General features: G+C 43.4%; 1 protein-coding gene across 1 annotated transcript; it reads left to right on the forward strand.

The window, feature by feature from the left end:
• Positions 1-201: 201 nt before the first annotated feature.
• On the forward strand, positions 202-2,618 carry LOC311226971 (DNA damage-inducible transcript 4-like protein; the record flags this gene model as incomplete). Its single annotated transcript, XM_084312444.1, has 3 exons — positions 202-332; positions 754-895; positions 2,122-2,618. The coding sequence occupies exons 2-3, from the start codon at positions 802-804 to the stop codon at positions 2,616-2,618; spliced, it is 591 nt and encodes a 196-aa protein (XP_084168570.1). The 5' UTR covers positions 202-332; positions 754-801.
• Between the last annotated feature and the right edge of the window lie 16,423 nt (positions 2,619-19,041).

A 19,041-nucleotide genomic window follows, 5' to 3' on the forward strand; every position in this document is an offset into this window, starting at 1 on the left:
CGCCCCCCCCCCCCCCCCCCAACTATTAGTCAACTTCATTTTTATCCACAGCCAATCATTAACCAGGTCTGGTAGACCACGTGGTGTGTTGCCTGGTAAATAATTTGCGATGAAAGCCCTCCGCTGATTGGTTAGAGCCGCACGTCAGCTGTGGGTAGGAAGGTATAAATACTCCTCTCTGACAACAAGGCTGCACATGCGCAGCACGGGCCGAGTGAATGGGATGAAAGCGTTTGAATGTTAACTTAATGACCTACGACGAGGATGTGTTGTTAACTTATTTATGAGATACTTAATTTAAATTTAAATATTTTAAACTAAAAGAACACAAGGTAAGTCTCAGCCTAAACAAGTTACTACTTTGACACGTACTAACAACTCGCGTTACAGTAGAGCCAGCAGAATGTGTATGATGATGATGTGTCTCGAATCTTCCTCGAAAACGATTATTATTATTATTATTATTATTGGGATGATGGCGTCTCGAATTCGGCACAACAACAACGGCACTGGTGATGCCTACTGGTTTAGATGGTTTGTTTGATTGATTGAAAACTGTATTAACAGATTGCAGTACATGTACAACTCAATACGTGCATAATAATTGTAACAAACTTGACGCTAGTTATTCTGCATTCGTTTAATTTGATTCGGTATCTTAACGTTAGGTTAGCCATGATAATAAGCCATTTCAAGCTGATAAAACTGTTTAGACCATGAGCCGAATCCCTTGCATCGTTTGTTCTCCTCCAGATCACTTGTCTGCCAGCAGCCCCTGACCCAGCACGGTTCTCTCTCACCATGGTGGCAACAAGCACATTGAAGACTAAAAATAACGAATGCATATCCGAATTGACTGACCGAAGATATGACCAGGCTTGGTGCATCGAGAAAGGTGAGCTTTACCAGCTTGTCTTGGGTTCTTCTTCTAGGTGGTCAACTTGCTGGACAAGTAAAAGAGAAAATCAATTTGGTGCTTGTTTACCCCAGTGTGGCGCATGGCTGCAGCAGAGTGAGCCAGAGGAGGGGGTGAATCGACAAAGGATGAAGTCATCCTTCTAGCCCGGCTCTCTGCACAATACCCACTACAGCCTGAGAGGCCACCTCCAGTGCATTTGGTCATGAATGGCTTTTAATTTCAGTTTATTTAAGACTTTGATCAGTCTCTTCTTAATATCTTATCAGTGTTTCAAACTGACAAAAGGAGTGACATCTCAGCATGATCATCACTGAGCCGTTGCATTTACATTTCGTCATTTAGCGGACTCTTTTATCTAAGTTTTGTACGACAGTCGGTAGGAAGGGTACAACTCTTATCAGCCGAGTAACAATGTTCATAAAACAGTGTTTCAGACTTGAGTGCTGCAGTGTTGAGTATGTTAGTATAAAGGAAGAGTGCATGACGGGAAGGTTATTCTTTCATCTGAGATGAGCTGGTGGCAGAACTATGGGGACATATTGTATAATCATGATGTAGTCGGCATGAATATCTGCATATTGTCGCACATTAACCCCTTCACTGCCGCACTAAAACGGTTAACCCTTTCACTGCGACAACTAGAGATGGGTACCTTCACATTTGAACCGGTACCTGTGAATCGATACCGGTACCCAACGGTACCTTTTTTCGGTACTTTAGTCTCAAGAAATGTAATTTACCTACCTCAGTCGTAAAAAAAAAATCCAAACTTCAAATAACTACAATTTCGACAGTTTTCAGCTTGTCATTGCTCCGACTGCTTTGTTGTTGAATCAAGTCAAATCCTAGGTAAGCATATATTGTGCGTGTGAACGTTGACATGAGAAAAAGAGAAAAAAAAAGTAAAAAGAAAATGTTCTATTTTTTTTTCGGTTTCTCACTTGATTCGATACTCGGTAGTACCGACGTGTTTCGGTTTGGTACCTCAAAAGTACCGAATTCGGTACCCATCCCTAGCGACAACACACAGACGGTTAACCCTTTCACTGCCACACGACAGCCGGGCTAACTCTTTCACTGCCACACGAGAGAAGGTTAACCTGTGTGACGGGGTTAAAGTCTACAGCGTGACAAACGAAAGGAGCCTTCCTCCGGGCGACGTCGCTAGTAAAGAGTCGTTATGTACCTTCTCTTCCCAACAGAGTTGGAGTTCTGGGACCACTGCCTGGCCGCACCCCCGTCGAACATCGACGTGAACGAGGACGAGACGTGTGGGCAGCTGGCCGCCATGTTGGAGGGCTGCCTGTCGCGCGCCAAGAAGCCCACGCTGCGCTGCTCCACGGTGCTGGTCCCGGAGCGGCTGACGCGGCGGATGGCTCGCGACGTGCTGCGGCTGGCGTCCAGCGAGCCCTGCGGCCTGCGTGGCTGCGTCCTCTACGTCCACCTGGAGCGGGAGAAGGGCTGCTGCAAGCGGCTGGAGCGCATCGTGTACGACGCCGACGTGGTGCCCACCTTTGAGCTGACGCTGGTGTTCAAGCAGGACGGCAGCGCGTGGCCCAGCCTCAGGGACTTCCTGTTCAGGGGCACCTGCCTGGCGCCCGGCTTCCGGCACGCGCTCAAGCTCAGCCCGGGCTTCCGGTTGGTCAAGAGGAAACTGTACTCGTCCTCCGCGGCTGGTACCGTGGTAGAGGAGTGCTGAGCCCAGGGAGGGGGGGGGGGGGGGTCTATGGTCACTGCACTTCTGAATGTAACATTACACCCATGTGGTGTCTTTTCTACGCTGTTTATTTTTTTGTATAAAGTTGTGTCATTCAACATTTGGGTAGCCAGTCTTTCCCCAGAGTGGTACTAAGGGTTCACCGTCGGGAACGAAAGAGTTTGGGTTTAAGGTCGGTACCCGATTGAACGAGAGTTTTTCGGTTTGACTTCACGGTATTAAACTACAATCACTTTTTTTTGTTTTCAAAAAGTTTTCCCCAACATTAATATTCTAGTGTTTGGTAATACGAGCTTTTCTGCAGCTCACGCACACGAGTTCCAAGTGGTACGTTTTGCAGATCCAATTAGAATGATGTATGCACGTCTATGATGACACCCGTTTTAAGACACTCGCCACTTTGTAGACTCATCTGTGTTTCCAGGTTTGTCCACCGTTTTCGGCTCGGGTGAACTCCTAGGTTCGAAAAGGGGGGGGGGAAGGGGAGCTGATGGAGAAATGTGGGCGCCATATGTAGCTTGTTCTGTATTAATGATGAATGTTTGAGGGTATGTGAATGTTTCTGATTGAGCCAATGGATGTCTGGTGAAAATACTGCTCTTCTGGTGTGTGTTGTCTCACTAAGGCAATGTACTCTTAACTGCCATCTAGAAATGTTTAAAAAATGTTTTTTTGCACACGAGTCGATGGCATCTATATATGGGAGTTTGAGTGTACATCTTTTAGTGCTTATTTTTTATATATATATATATAAATAAATTTTTCCCCTGTCATTGCAAAGATTGTTTTTGAGGGATAGTTCACCCAAGTCTTTGTCTTCAGAACTGGGAGCTGAGGGGACAAAGGAATGGTGTTATACATTGTCAAACAAAGTCAAAGCTCAGGCCGCCTTACTTGTATTTGAAAGGTAAAGATGTTGTTCTGATTAGGGTGAGTTATGCCTCAGATTGCAATGTGGTCCTGATATTTTTTTTTAATGCTGTTCTAAATTCCTATTTTAAGGGAATCGGTTGTGTGTTTGACAATAAAACTGTTGAACCTTATTTTTTGTGTCTGGAAGTTTGTGCGAAGTTGTTTCAGTTACTTTTGAATATTTAGTTTGTAATGGTTTTTGATTATTTGATCGACAATATGTATTAACCCTTTCACTGCTGACTGCCATCGGTAGTGGTGGTAAAGGGTTAACCTATGGCGTGGCAGGGTTAATTAATGATGCTATATTATTCTGAAGTTTGTGTTGAGTGGCAGGTTAACCACATTGGCAAACATCGACTGGAAGTTGGACCATTTTTAGGCATGACATTTAGTCTGTGCCATGGAACCGTCCCTGAAATATTCAGTTATTTTTATGAATCTAATCACTACCATCATCCGTGTATCATAATTTTGTGACTAATGCATGATTAACCCTATACATTTAGCTTTAAGCACAGCTTGAAGTAGTTCTGAGCTCTAACTCTAACCCGTGCTATAATTCACAACCGTCACCAATGTAGAACATGCAATAACCCTATGGTCTAAAAAGAGAATACGGTTCCCTGTAGACTGGGTGAGACATTCCTGGTCGGGTCAACATTGCACCCGGGGGGGGGGGGGGGCAATGCAGTCGGGTTGTTTATGTATGGGGTGTATAAAGGACCCCCCCGAGCGCACTAATAACCTGATGTGTTTGTGTGACATTTTGCTGCGTCTCCTTAACGGTCCAGTAGTGTTGATTCTTTGAGGGGCTGTGTTGCTGTGTGCCTACTAATGAAGACGGGATGAATTGGAGCTTTTGTCACTCTGGTGGGGCATTCAGAGTAGTGTTTACGCTCGAGGCTCATTGAACAACCTTGTCCCCGTGATGTTATGCTTGGTGAGTAATATTCGGTGTGACCTAGTGACCTCAAATGTTCAGATCATGAAGTTAAGAGTTTGCGATCACTCTTTATGTAATCTTGCACGCACAGAGTTTATACAATCTCATGATTTGGGTATTTCCTGGTCAACATGAAACTATGAGAAATGTGAATAACATGATCTTGTTATAGTTACATTCATTTGTATTTATGCGTACATGGAATTGTTACAGTCCAACAGACAGTACATATAGTTCTCTTAATATGATCCACTAAATTCCATGGCCGAAAGGAACAGGAAGAAAACTCTTATTGTACCTGCCCCTACACACATACAGTACACTGATAGACCTTATTGTACCTGCCCCTACACACATACAGTACACTGATAGACCTTATTGTACCTGCCCCTACACACATACAGTACACTGATGGACCTTATTGTACCTGCCCCTACACACATACAGTACACTGATAGACCTTATTGTACCTGCCCCTACACACATACAGTACACTGATAGTCCTTATTGTACCTGCCCCTACACACATACAGTACACTGATAGTCCTTATTGTACCTGCCCCTACACACATACAGTACTGATAGACCTTATTGTACCTGCCCCTACACACATACAGTACACTGATAGTCCTTATTGTACCTGCCCCTACACACATACAGTACACTGATAGTCCTTATTGTACCTGCCCCTACACACATACAGTACACTGATATACCTTATTGTACCTGCCCCTACACACATACAGTACTGATAGACTGTTCATTCAGTGCAATGTTTACCAAACAAAATGTACATACTTATTTAGCAGAAATGGAAACATCAACACAATTAAATGAACAAATCCAAAATTGTGTATCAGTTAAATTGCATATTTACTGAGGTTCATTCATTTATACACATACACATTTATCTATATATGTATACAATGTATTATTCTATATTATACTTCTATATACCATATAATTGTATTGTTTTTATTTTATTATACTATATACAGTACATATAGTATATACCATTATACATTATGGAGGAACCATCCTTCTACTGTATCATGTGATCATTTCCCATATGCAGGGTTTCCACAGACATTGCTAAATGAAAATCAAGGACTTTCCTAAGCACAATTATTTCATTTTAAAAGGGCATTTCACTTTTAAAATGCAGTTAAAAAAAAACTGATCCAATGGCTTAAAAGCAATTTCCGACAATTAGTTACACTTAAATTCCTTGATTCAGAACAATTTGATCATGGATGAACAAAACTTTCAAGGTTGATTTGAATTTCAAGGACTTTTTAATAAGCACCTTGTTTAAAAATGGGCTGTTATCAAGGAATTCTATAGGCCTTGACTTTTTTTGGTAAAAAATCAAGCACTTTAAGCACTTCAATGACCTTGTGCGAACCCTGCATATGTTGTGCTTGCGTGCGCGCACACACACCTTTGATCTTCCCATGCTGCACCGAGCTGAACTCTGAATGTAGGTCAGTCATCAGTCCAGGGAGGGAGACATCGCACAGTTGGACACACAGGCAAAGACGGAGTAAATCAGTAATCCGTATGGAGACTCGATGAAAGCACTGAAGACTTTGCATTAAAGCCAATTCTCACAAAACCTGTTGGCTCAAGATTGACTCAATCCAGATGGCAAGCAGTAACTTTCCTATCGTATTTAAGATGAATTTTTTTTTTTTTTTTTTTTTCTCTCTGTGTTTTTCTCCCTGCTTTTGAGTTGTCTTGTCAACACCCACTTTGTCACGTACAAGTGAAATTTTTTGTGGGTATTTCCAAAGGATAAATGGTACATGTTTGGACCCCTGCCCCCTATTTCACATATCAATGATGCTGTTTAATCTCCTTTCCGAGCAGAATCCACACTGTGCTTCATACTAGATACCACATAGTCAATGGGGCCACTCACCATACTAGATACCACATAGCTAATGGGGCCACTCTCCAGTCTGCACCAGCCCTGAAAGTAGCTGAAACCACCTTCACAGTGCACCAAAAGTAGGTTTGGATCACAGATTGGGCCTTTAATGCAGTACATTCATATTTGATATGCTACGGCTAGGATATGCTACACCATAACTAACTACTCTAACATATGAACCTGGCTCTCAGTGGAAGATTACTGGGGGCCTGGGAAGGGAGGACACTGCTGAGCCAAGTGAATCTTTCCTGGCTGGCGCGTTACTCATTCAACACAGCAGCTAATAAATCTGCACTGGGATCTGGGAGAGGTGTGTATGTAGTGAACATGACCTGGACCAGGGGTGTTTTCCCCAGTGGTCACCCTGATCGTTTCAGAGGCTCTAGCGACCTTAAAAACCTTAAAGTTAAGACCAAATATATGGATATCTTATGAAATGAGAGGTTTTGAGGAATCTGCACATGCCAGTCATTTCATGCATACCTGTATGTCATGTACCCCCCCCCCCTCCCACCCACCCCCTCCTAATGTACAGTTTCCTCCCCATCGTATGTATATATTTTCTGTTAGGATCTCTGTTTAACAGTACTGTATATTTGCATATCTTGTATGTCACAAATGTAACACTACTGTATATCTGTATGTGGTGTATGTCATAAATGTCGTTATGAATTGAAAATGGGGGACCCTGATGTAAACAAGACGAAAGTCTTTCTCTGGTCTGCATCCCCTTAACAATTGTGTGTATTGAGCCGTACTGTATTGTACCCATTCTGCAATCTGTTAATAAAGTTTTCAATCAATCAATCAATCAATCAATCAATCAATCAATCAATCAATCAATCAATCAAAGGTTATCGGAAAAGTGACACGATCTTGCTCCAACCTTGCAACATTTTGACAGGAAAATGGAATTTGGTGAGGCCAATTAGCTACAATGGAGTTTCTTGACCTCTTTCCTAAAGAGACATCTGAATGTAACAGGGCTCATTGGAACCACACAAGTCTTAGCTTGGCATTGGCAATCATATCAGCCACATTGTATGCAGTTTAGGGTCAAAACTATGCAGATAGACAGATATGATATAAACTTTTTTTTTGGAGTTGGATAATTAGGTAGCCTATATCTGTTAAATTGAGATTACAATTCAAAGGTAGAATCTGTAATGTTGTCAAACAGTGACCTCTAGGCAAAAGACATGGTACTGCAGTTTGTTTACAGTTTTCCTTTGTGTCTGATGCATGGGTTGGATTTCAGTGGGGATAGGGGAGGAGTCGCTAGTGTTGGGTGACACCTTAGAGGTCCCACCGAGAGAGGTCTGCATAAATGCACAGTATAATAAGTTACTAGACTCTAGGGCTGACCTCGACTAGTCGATCGAAATGAGCCGTAGTTGACTGCCAACCTCTTAGTCGAATGGAATTTTTTTTATAAAAGGTATAATATATATATATTTTTTTTATCCTTCTTTCCAAAAGCAAAGAGGCCTAGAAGCGTGGCTAACGCTAATGGCGCGCATACCAGCGAGGCTAACTGCTTAAGAAAACGGGCACAGAGGCACTGAAAGAGGATTTCACCCGTCTAATGAACACACTAGACTAGACAAATATCAAGATGTATCCATCAGTGGACTAATTGCATGCTTTTGCAGAGAACAAGAAGCCTTCAGTCGACTCCTTCAGACATTAAGCATCCCCCACAGCCCAAATGGAATGATCAAAAAAATATATATACTGTATATTATACTTTAATTTTTTATTTTTTATTTGCATTTTTTGCCAGTCGACAACATTTCTCAAACCTTTTCCACGACCCCATTTTATTTAGGATTTCTTTTTGGCGACCCCACACTTAATGTATCGCGTAATTTCAATGTGGACTATGTTATCAATACCCATTTATAAAACGAGGCATATTTACCCAAAATATCTTGCCAGAACATAAAAAAAAAAAAAATATATATAGATCTTTCTTTTTACTTGTCAATGCGCGACCCCCACTGTCACCTACCCACTGTGGGTCACGACCCGTAGTTTGAGAACCGCTGCTCTAGAGACAGTGAAGAGGGATCTGACTCCATGAGGCCATGTGTCTGTGTGAGATCTGACAGCCACATGAGATCAAATGAGCTCAAAGAGTTGATGCTGCAGCTTGTTTATTTGTCCTTGTTAATGTGATCCTGTACAGTAGCAGACTTGGACCGTAAAGGATCTCTGCAAAAATAGGAGACTGACGGTCAACAGCAGTGGAGGTTTCTCTATGACAACACGTGAAATACAAATTCACTCATAATTCATAATTATTATTAATTTACATATACCTATATATATATATATATATATATATTTTTTTTTTAATTATTATTATTATTTTTTAATTATAAATGTTTTCTTCTGTAAAAAAAAAATGCCAACTTGACAGCTCTGAGCAGGCCTGCACTGCAGTATTGCCTGCAATAATTATTCGTGCAGAATATCTGCACAGGTTGACCTATTGTTAAATAAATAATAAATAATAGCCAATCGAAATAGGCTATTAACTTCATCTAAGCACGGACTGTGCAGTTAAACTCTTGCCATTGAATGGAGGATTTAATGATTGACAGCCCTTGACATCCAATACACGGAGGTTGAATGATTGGCAGCCTTGCAAATCCAATCAGAGTCTGCCTGGTAAAATACATGCAGAACTGCAGCTGGGCTGGCGTCAGTGTTCTAGTCAAAGTTGTGTTCCATCATCTCATGTGTGCATTTTGCCTGAAGAAGAACATTAATTTGCCTAATATAATCATTCATATTTTAAGATCTTTATTCACTTGTTCACTTATTGTTGTGCACTGGATGATATATATATATTTTTTATCTCAGTTGAAAACTAGTGTAGTTGTAGTTGACGTGAACGTGCCATCTTGGACAGTGAAGGCAAGCTAACTTGTAGCTAGTAGTTTACAGTACAGCTGTAACAACACACAGTAGGCTAAATTAAACTTTGCGCCAACATTAGGACCGAAGTATAAACCAGCAACTGAGCAACATGAAGAAGTGGACTTATGCACCTGGATCAGAAAAAAGTAAGTTGTAGTGTTTGTAAAACGAAAGCCTGATTAGCCTGGATGCTAACGTTAGCTAACTGTTTAGAGAACAATGTTGTTAACTTGTTTCAAGTTCAAGTTTCTTTAATAGTTGTCATACAGAAGTACAGAATACTTTTGTACAAAATGCTTCTTACTGTTGCGCTCCAGAGACTGTGCAAGACAAGATAAGTATGAAATAAAATAACATAGTAAAATTAGAAGTAAAAAAATGAGGTCACAGTCACACATAAACACAATGTAATGTATCACGTTGGCTGCTAATGCAGCCTGCAGATAATATTTGCATGTGCACTGTGTTAGTGTAAATGAATGAATGTTGCCGCTAGCTTGTGGCTAGGCTAGCATTCTTTGCTAATGGCTAAGCATCGGGTCCCCCCAGGGCTGTGTTCTAAGCCCCCTGCTGTACTCACTCTACACACACGACTGTGTGGCCAAGTTCAGCTCCAACTCCATTGTGAAGTTCGCCGACGACACGGTGGTGGTGGGGCTGATCTCGGACAACGACGAGAAGGCCTACCGGGAGGAGGTTGAGGTACTGGAACGTTGGTGCCAGGACAACAGCCTGCTCCTGAACATTGGTAAAACCAAGGAGCTGATCGTGGATTATAGGAGAGGACAGCGGGAGACACACACACCACTGAGGATTAACGGGGCTACCGTGGACAGGGTGAGCAGCTTCAAGTACCTGGGGGTCCACATCTCAGAGGACCTGACATGGTCAACACACATAGGCACAGTAGTAAAGAAAGCGAAGCAGCGCCTCTACCACCTGAGACAGTTAAGGAAGTTCAGAGTATCGGGGAAGATACTTCAGTCCTTCTACTCAGGAGCTGTAGAGAGCATCTTGACCGGAAACATCACTGCCTGGTATGGGAACAGCACGGCACAGGACAAGAAGGCCCTACAGAGTGTGGTGCGCTCAGCCGAGCGTACCACGGGTATTGCGCTACCTCCCCTGCAGGCTCTATACGACAAGAGGTGCAAGTCCAGAGCCTGCAGGATAATGAAAGACCCCCACCACCCCAATAACAGCCTGTTCCAGCTGCTGAGGTCAGGCAGACGCCTGCGAATTCTAGAGACTAAGACGGAGAGGCTTAGGCTAAGCTTCTTCCCCCAGGCCATCAGAGCCTTGAACGGTGAACATTGAGAGACACAGAAACTGAACTATCCACACACAAGTACATACACGACACGCACGCTGAGCACGCTCACACACTAGCAGCCACTTTAACACTCATGCCGCACACACGCACACTTATGGCCAGAGGAAAGGCCACTTAAAATAGTATAACATCAGGAACAGTGTATTGCACTACTAAAGCTAACTAGCATGTCCTATATGCTCTGTAAATACTAATGTACAGATACCGAGATGGCACACCATGTACCTGTTTATTGCACTGTTTTATTGGATTCTATTAATATGTTGTACCACTGTATTTTATTGGATTCTATTATATGTTGTACCACTGTATTGCACATCGTCGCGGGCAAGACCAGCCGCATTTCATTGTATACCTGTATGCCGTGACAATTAAAACTCTTGAATCTTGAATCTTGAATCTAATGTTAGCTAGCCGAATTGTTTAGACTTGATTAAGGGATTGAATGAAATGTTGTTAACTTGGCTATCTCACATATAAACACAATGTAATGTATCACGCAGCCTGCAGATAATATTTGCATGTGCACTGTGTTAGTGTAAATGAATGAATGTTGCCGCTAGCTTGTGGCTAGGCTAGCGTTCTTTGCTAACGTTAGCTAGCCGAATTGTTTAGAGACTTAAGGGATTGGAACGTTGTTACCTTGGCTATGTCACATATAAACACAATGTAATGTATCACGTTGGCTGCTGGCTGCTAATGCAGCCTGCAGATAATATTTGCATGTGCACTGTGTTAGTGTAAATGAATGAATGTTGCCGCTAGCTTGTGGCTAGGCTAGCGTTCTTTGCTAACGTTAGCTAGCCGAATTGTTTAGAGACTTAAGGGATTGGAACGTTGTTAACTTGGCTATGTCACATATAAACACAATGTAATGTATCACGTTGGCTGCTGGCTGCTAATGCAGCCTGCAGATAATATTTGCATGTGCACTGTGTTAGTGGTGCTGCCTAAATGAATGAATGTTTGCCGCTAGCTTGTGGCTCAGATCTAGTGCCTCTGTGGAGGAGGAAGTAAACATTGCCAGGCAATCTGGTCAATGTAGTTCTCCCTCTTTTCACTCAGTTAAAGGAGACATGACATGCTGGTTTGATGAAATGTATAGTGTAAATGAAATGAATAGTGTATGTATATTCAATAGTAGTATTGATAGTATATTAGCCACTGTATACTGTACATGGTCTGCTTGGTTTGATCGGGCCGCCGAGCCATGGTCTGCTTGGTTTGATCGGGCCGCCGAGCCATGGTCTGCTTGGTTTAATTTAGGGGAGTGGTCTGCCCTGCGGGGGGGGGGGCCCCGACATATTGCGCAACGCCACTGCATACCATTGACTCAGAAAGGTCTGTTTTATTGAAATCGTCACAGCAGTATAGTTTGTTTACACTTCAGAAGGATGATATTTAAACATGGTCCCCAAAATGAATGGAAGCTAATGAGGAGCCTGACACCTGGGAGAAATGGGGGTGTTGCAGCGTTGGGGATGTTTAAAAAATATAATTTAATATATAATATAATAATTTGTGCTTCACCTAAAAATTTGGTCAGCAGCCTCCACTGGTCAACAGTTGTGTGTTGGTCTATATAGTCTATTAAACCTTGCTTTAGCATATCCTTAGTAGACGAGTAATGTGTCTGTATATATATATATATATATATATATATATATATATATATATATATATATATATATATATTATATGTATGTGTGTGTATATATAATAAAACACAATAAAATAGCAGAAATAACTCAAAAGATTTGGGGGGGGGGGGGGTGTAGTGACCACCCCCCCCTTGGCCAGCCCAGTTAAAAGTGCCTAGAACCACCACTGAACCAAACCAGCACCACGCCCCCCCCCCCCCACCTACATGGGATCTCTGCCAACGTGACCCCCCCCCCAACACACACACACACACACACACACACACACACACACACACACACACACACACACACACACACACACACACACACACACACACACACACACACACACACACACACACACACACACACACACACACACACACACACACACACACACACACACACACACACACACACACACACACACACACACACACACAGCGCCCCGGGCCACTAGATAGGGGTGTTTGGGCCCTGAAGACGCACCTGGCACGGTGCCATGTGTTCCTCCTGACCGACAGGGCGGGCCCCAGGCCCCTTCTTGGAAAATGGAAACCTGGGAGAAGTATGTACGCGCGTCACATCGGGATAGGCTTGCGTCTGTATCTGTCTTGTTGAGAAGACACCTGTGAACAGCATCCCTGGAAGGCCATTGAAGTCTGGAAAGCTTTGAACATATTATTTAAAAAAGATATATATAAAAAAAGCAGTTTTAAAAGTTCCCTCCAGATTTATTTTACACGTATAATAATCAGTATATTCAACATTTCTATTATTTCCACCAAACTGTTAATAAACGACTGAGAATGTAATCTCTATGAATATGCAAATTGGCAAAAAGCCAATGTGTCCTCTTCCTGAGAGACTAGTTTCAGGCTTGTAGACCAGAGCATGAAGTGTCCTCTTCCTGAGAGACTAGTTTCAGGCTTGTAGACCAGAGCATGAAGTGTCCTCTTCCTGAGAGACTAGTTTCAGGCTTGTAGACCAGAGCATGAAGTGTCCTCTCCCTGAGAGACTATTTTCAGGCTTGTAGACCAGAGCATGAAGTGTCCTCTTCCTGAGAGACTAGTTTCAGGCTTGTAGACCAGAGCATGAAGTGTCCTCTTCCTGAGAGACTAGTTTCAGGCTTGTAGACCAGAGCATGACGTGTCCTCTTCCTGAGAGACTAGTTTCAGGCTTGTAGACCAGAGCATGAAGTGTCCTCTTCCTGAGAGACTAGTTTCAGGCTTGTAGACCAGAGCATGAAGTGTCCTCTTCCTGAGAGACTAGTTTCAGGCTTGTAGACCAGAGCATGAAGTGTCCTCTTCCTGAGACACTAGTTTCAGGCTTGTAGACCAGAGCATGAAGTGTCCTCTTCCTGAGAGACTAGTTTCAGGCTTGTAGACCAGAGCATGAAGTGTCCTCTTCCTGAGACACTAGTTTCAGGCTTGTAGACCAGAGCATGAAGTGTCCTCTTCCTGAGAGACTAGTTTCAGGCTTGTAGACCAGAGCATGAAGTGTCCTCTTCCTGAGACACTAGTTTCAGGCCTGTAGACCAGAGCATGAAGTGTCCTCTTCCTGAGAGACTAGTTTCAGGCTTGTAGACCAGAGCATGAAGTGTCCTCTCCCTGAGAGACTAGTTTCAGGCTTGTAGACCAGAGCATGAAGTGTCCTCTTCCTGAGAGACTAGTTTCAGGCTTGTAGACCAGAGCATGACGTGTACTCTTCCTGAGAGACTAGTTTCAGGCTTGTAGACCAGAGCATGAAGTGTCCTCTTCCTGAGAGACTAGTTTCAGGCTTGTAGACCAGAGCATGAAGTGTCCTCTTCCTGAGAGACTAGTTTTAGGCTTGTAGACCAGAGCATGAAGTGTCCTCTATCTGAGAGACTAGTTTCAGGCTTGTAGACCAGAGCATGAAGTGTCCTCTCCCTGAGAGACTAGTTTCAGGCTTGTAGACCAGAGCATGAAGTGTCCTCTTCCTGAGAGACTCGTTTCAGGCTTGTAGACCAGAGCATGAAGTGTCCTCTTCCTGAGAGACTAGTTTCAGGCTTGTAGACCAGAGCATGATGTGTCCTCTTCCTGAGAGACTAGTTTCAGGCATGTAGACCAGAGCATGAAGTGTCCTCTTCCTGAGAGACTAGTTTCAGGCTTGTAGACCAGAGCATGAAGTGTCCTCTTCCTGAGAGACTAGTTTCAGGCTTGTAGACCAGAGCATGACGTGTCCTCTTCCTGAGAGACTAGTTTCAGGCATGTAGACCAGAGCATGAAGTGTCCTCTTCCTGAGAGACTAGTTTCAGGCTTGTAGACCAGAGCATGAAGTGTCCTCTTCCTGAGAGACTAGTTTCAGGCTTGTAGACCAGAGCATGAAGTGTCCTCTTCCTGAGAGACTAGTTTCAGGCTTGTAGACCAGAGCATGAAGTGTCCTCTCCCTGAGAGACTAGTTTCAGGCCTGTAGACCAGAGCATGAAGTGTCCTCTTCCTGAGAGACTAGTTTCAGGCTTGTAGACCAACCAGAGCATGAAGTGTCCTCTTCCTGAGAGACTAGTTCAGGCTTGTAGACCAGAGCATGAAGTGTCCTCTTCCTGAGACACTAGTTTCAGGCTTGTAGACCAGAGCATGAAGTGTCCTCTTCTGAGACTAGTTTCAGGCTTGTAGACCAGAGCATGAAGTGTCCTCTTCCTGAGACACTAGTTTCAGGCTTGTAGACCAGAGCATGAAGTGTCCTCTTCCTGAGAGACTAGTTTCAGGCTTGTAGACCAGAGCATGAAGTGTCCTCTTCCTGAGAGACTAGTTTCAGGCTTGTAGACCAGAGCATGAAGTGTCCTCTTCCTGAGAGACTAGTTTCAGGCTTGTAGACCAGAGCATGAAGTGTCCTCTTCCTGAGAGACTAGTTTCAGGCTTGTAGACCAGAGCATGAAGTGTCCTCTTCCTGAGAGACTAGTTTCAGGCTTGTAGACCAGAGCATGAAGTGTCCTCTTCCTGAGAGACTAGTTTCAGGCTTGTAGACCAGAGCATGAAGTGTCCTCTTCCTGAGAGACTAGTTTCAGGCTTGTAGACCAGAGCATGACGTGTCCTCTTCCTGAGAGACTAGTTTCAGGCTTGTAGACCAGAGCATGAAGTGTCCTCTTCCTGAGAGACTAGTTTCAGGCTTGTAGACCAGAGCATGAAGTGTCCTCTTCCTGAGAGACTAGTTTCAGGCTTGTAGACCAGAGCATGAAGTGTCCTCTTCCTGAGAGACTAGTTTCAGGCTTGTAGACCAGAGCATGAAGTGTCCTCTTCCTGAGAGACTAGTTTCAGGCTTGTAGACCAGAGCATGAAGTGTCCTCTTCCTGAGAGACTAGTTTCAGGCTTGTAGACCAGAGCATGAAGTGTCCTCTTCCTGAGAGACTAGTTTCAGGCTTGTAGACCAGAGCATGAAGTGTCCTCTTCCTGAGAGACTAGTTTCAGGCTTGTAGACCAGAGCATGAAGTGTCCTCTTCCTGAGAGACTAGTTTCAGGCTTGTAGACCAGAGCATGAAGTGTCCTCTTCCTGAGAGACTAGTTTCAGGCTTGTAGACCAGAGCATGAAGTGTCCTCTTCCTGAGAGACTAGTTTCAGGCTTGTAGACCAGAGCATGACGTGTCCTCTTCCTGAGAGACTAGTTTCAGGCTTGTAGACCAGAGCATGAAGTGTCCTCTTCCTGAGAGACTAGTTTCAGGCTTGTAGACCAGAGCATGAAGTGTCCTCTTCCTGAGACACTAGTTTCAGGCTTGTAGACCAGAGCATGAAGTGTCCTCTTCCTGAGAGACTAGTTTTAGGCTTGTAGACCAGAGCATGACGTGTCCTCTTCCTGAGAGACTAGTTTCAGGCTTGTAGACCAGAGCATGAAGTGTCCTCTTCCTGAGAGACTAGTTTCAGGCTTGTAGACCAGAGCATGAAGTGTCCTCTTCCTGAGAGACTAGTTTCAGGCTTGTAGCCCAGAGCATGAAGTGTCCTCTTCCTGAGAGACTAGTTTCAGGCTTGTAGACCAGAGCATGAAGTGTCCTCTTCCTGAGAGACTAGTTTCAGGCTTGTAGACCAGAGCATGAAGTGTCCTCTTCCTGAGACACTAGTTTCAGGCTTGTAGACCAGAGCATGAAGTGTCCTCTTCCTGAGAGACTAGTTTCAGGCTTGTAGACCAGAGCATGACGTGTCCTCTTCCTGAGAGACTAGTTTCAGGCTTGTAGACCAGAGCATGAAGTGTCCTCTTCCTGAGAGACTAGTTTCAGGCTTGTAGACCAGAGCATGACGTGTCCTCTTCCTGAGACACTAGTTTCAGGCTTGTAATAATAATAATAATACATTCAATTTGTAGTGCACTACAAATATAGGCTTTAAAAACATATTCAATTAAAAAAACAAGGCATAAAAACATACCAAAAAAAAGGGATAAAACACACAAAGGCATGTATAAAAGGTTAAAACTACGAGAAGGCTTTGGTGAAGAGGTAAGCTTTTAGTCCTCTTTTAAAGAGACACTGGTCTGTGGTGCTCTCAGGTAGTCAGGAAGGGCGTTCCACAGGCGAGGAGCAGCCGAGCAGAAGGCCCTGGTCGCCCCCATGGTGCGGAGCTTGGTCCTGCGGGGACGGAGGCGGACCATAGCGGACCATAGACAGACCATAGCATGGAGTGTGGTCCAGCCCGTCAACTCCATTCATGGACTGGTTGTATTCAACTATACAAGCTGGCTTCTCTTGTGGCTCTTTCTCTCTGCGGCCTTTCCGCCTCACCAGAACGGTTTGCATCTCATCCTGGTGTTGTGATCATTCTCACGATGCGTTTGTCCCACCATGCCACTGTAGCCAGTTCCATACTGACATGCCCTGAGTGGGAGTCGAACCCCGGTCTCCCGCACCCTGGGCGACATCACAGACCTCTGTACCAAGAGGTGAATTCACTTCTAGGCACTCAGTCTAGTATTCTGTACTTCTGTATGACAACTATTAAAGAACTTGAACTTGAACTTCAGTCTGGATGCCTCTGGGGAGTGAGTTTTACTTCCTGGTACCGCTACCATGCCACAGTCACTTCACAACGTCCGAAGTTCATTGTGACTGGGCTTCGCGGTACCATCCGTTACACCACCAAACATCACTGTGTCATTGTGACGCATAATTCTCTCCCCAATTTTCAGGACAGAATTTGTCATTTCTCTAATGGCTGGTGGTTTGCCTCTCTTTTTCCTCAGGGTACCACACACATGGGCTTGCAGACTAAGAAGAAGTTGGCACATTTGCACAGAGTTGTAGTAGTTGTCCATGGACAACCTGTAGTTGTAACCTGCTAGGCCATCGAGCAGAAAGACAACAGTGTCTTCTAGGGATGAATATTGTCCACGACATAGCTTCATACTGAAGCAGTACCCTGTCTCAGAGTCACACAGAATGTATGATTTGATGCCATATTTGATGGGCTTTTGGGGATTGTACACCTTGAAAACTAGGCACCCACGCCACAGAAGCATTTGATAAAGTATTATGCTCTGAGCCAGCCAACAGTTAGCAGTAAATATGCTGCTAATTCCTGTTTTTGTACTTATTTTGTACTTATTATTTGATCTATTATAACTTTGAAAAGTTACTTTGAGTTTGAAATGAGCTGAATTAAGCTTGCACAAGTTGCACTTGAATGTGAAAAACCAATGTTCAAAAGCACTTTCTCAAATATGCGTTTTCCTCTGTTTCTGTTCCCAGACAGCTGTTTTTGGTGAAAACAACCTATATTCAATTACCAATGACGAAAGAACGGAACATGCTAGACACTAAAACCCTGGCAGAGGCTGCAGACTGTTCTATAGAAACTCTGGCAGTCAATGTGTTAAAGCCCAGTTTGATTTCTTGTGTCTTTTCCATTGATTGGATTGGATTGGATTTTATTGACAACAAACATAACAACATTGACAGATCAACATTTGTATTTGCCTTGTCAGGGATAAAACGAAAAGTCCAGGGCCCTCATTTATCAACGTGGCGTACGCACAGATATGTGCGTAACCCGTGCGTACGATAATTTCTAAGCAAAGTGTGGGATTTATCAATTTGAACTTGTGCTTGACTTTGTGCGTATATTTATGCTTAGCTGGCGCCCGTTGGTAGAATATATAATTACAACAAGGAAATAAGCTTAGTTCTGTGCATTAGTTTCAACACTGGCATGTTCTGTATGAACCGTAATTCATTATAGTTCATTGTAAAATAGCAACAGTAGTGTAATTATGGTCAAAACCCTATAAATAGCATTTGGAATAATAGGTCTTTATCTCCGAATGAATGCAGCTTGGTTTATATAGCGTTATCGGAATATACGGGGTGTACTGACTGACTGCGCTCCGCGTAACTCAACTTGTTATTATTTTGCGCACAGACCGCAGAAACACGGGAACGTTTTGATTATATTTAAAAGGCTTTACATTAAACGAAACAAGTGGAATTTCGAAGCTGTGAGCAGAATACAAGTCATATGAACACCCACAATATAGTGTTCTTCCCCTTCCTACTGTATAAGAAAGAATAAAAAACGCATTGCAATGAGACCAGGGTGTATGTGTATTACAAAACCCTTGCAATAATGTGTCTTAAATGAATGAAAAGCATACATGCTCTGGACACAGAGCATATATCGTGTGGGTGATATGACTTGTATTATGCTTACAGAATTCCACGTATTTAGTTTTACAATGTCAAAGCCTTTTAATATAAATCAAAACGTTCCCGT

This window comes from Notolepis coatsorum (genome assembly GCF_963971535.1).
Source record: "Notolepis coatsorum genome assembly, chromosome: 4".
NCBI lineage: Eukaryota > Metazoa > Chordata > Actinopteri > Aulopiformes > Paralepididae > Notolepis > Notolepis coatsorum.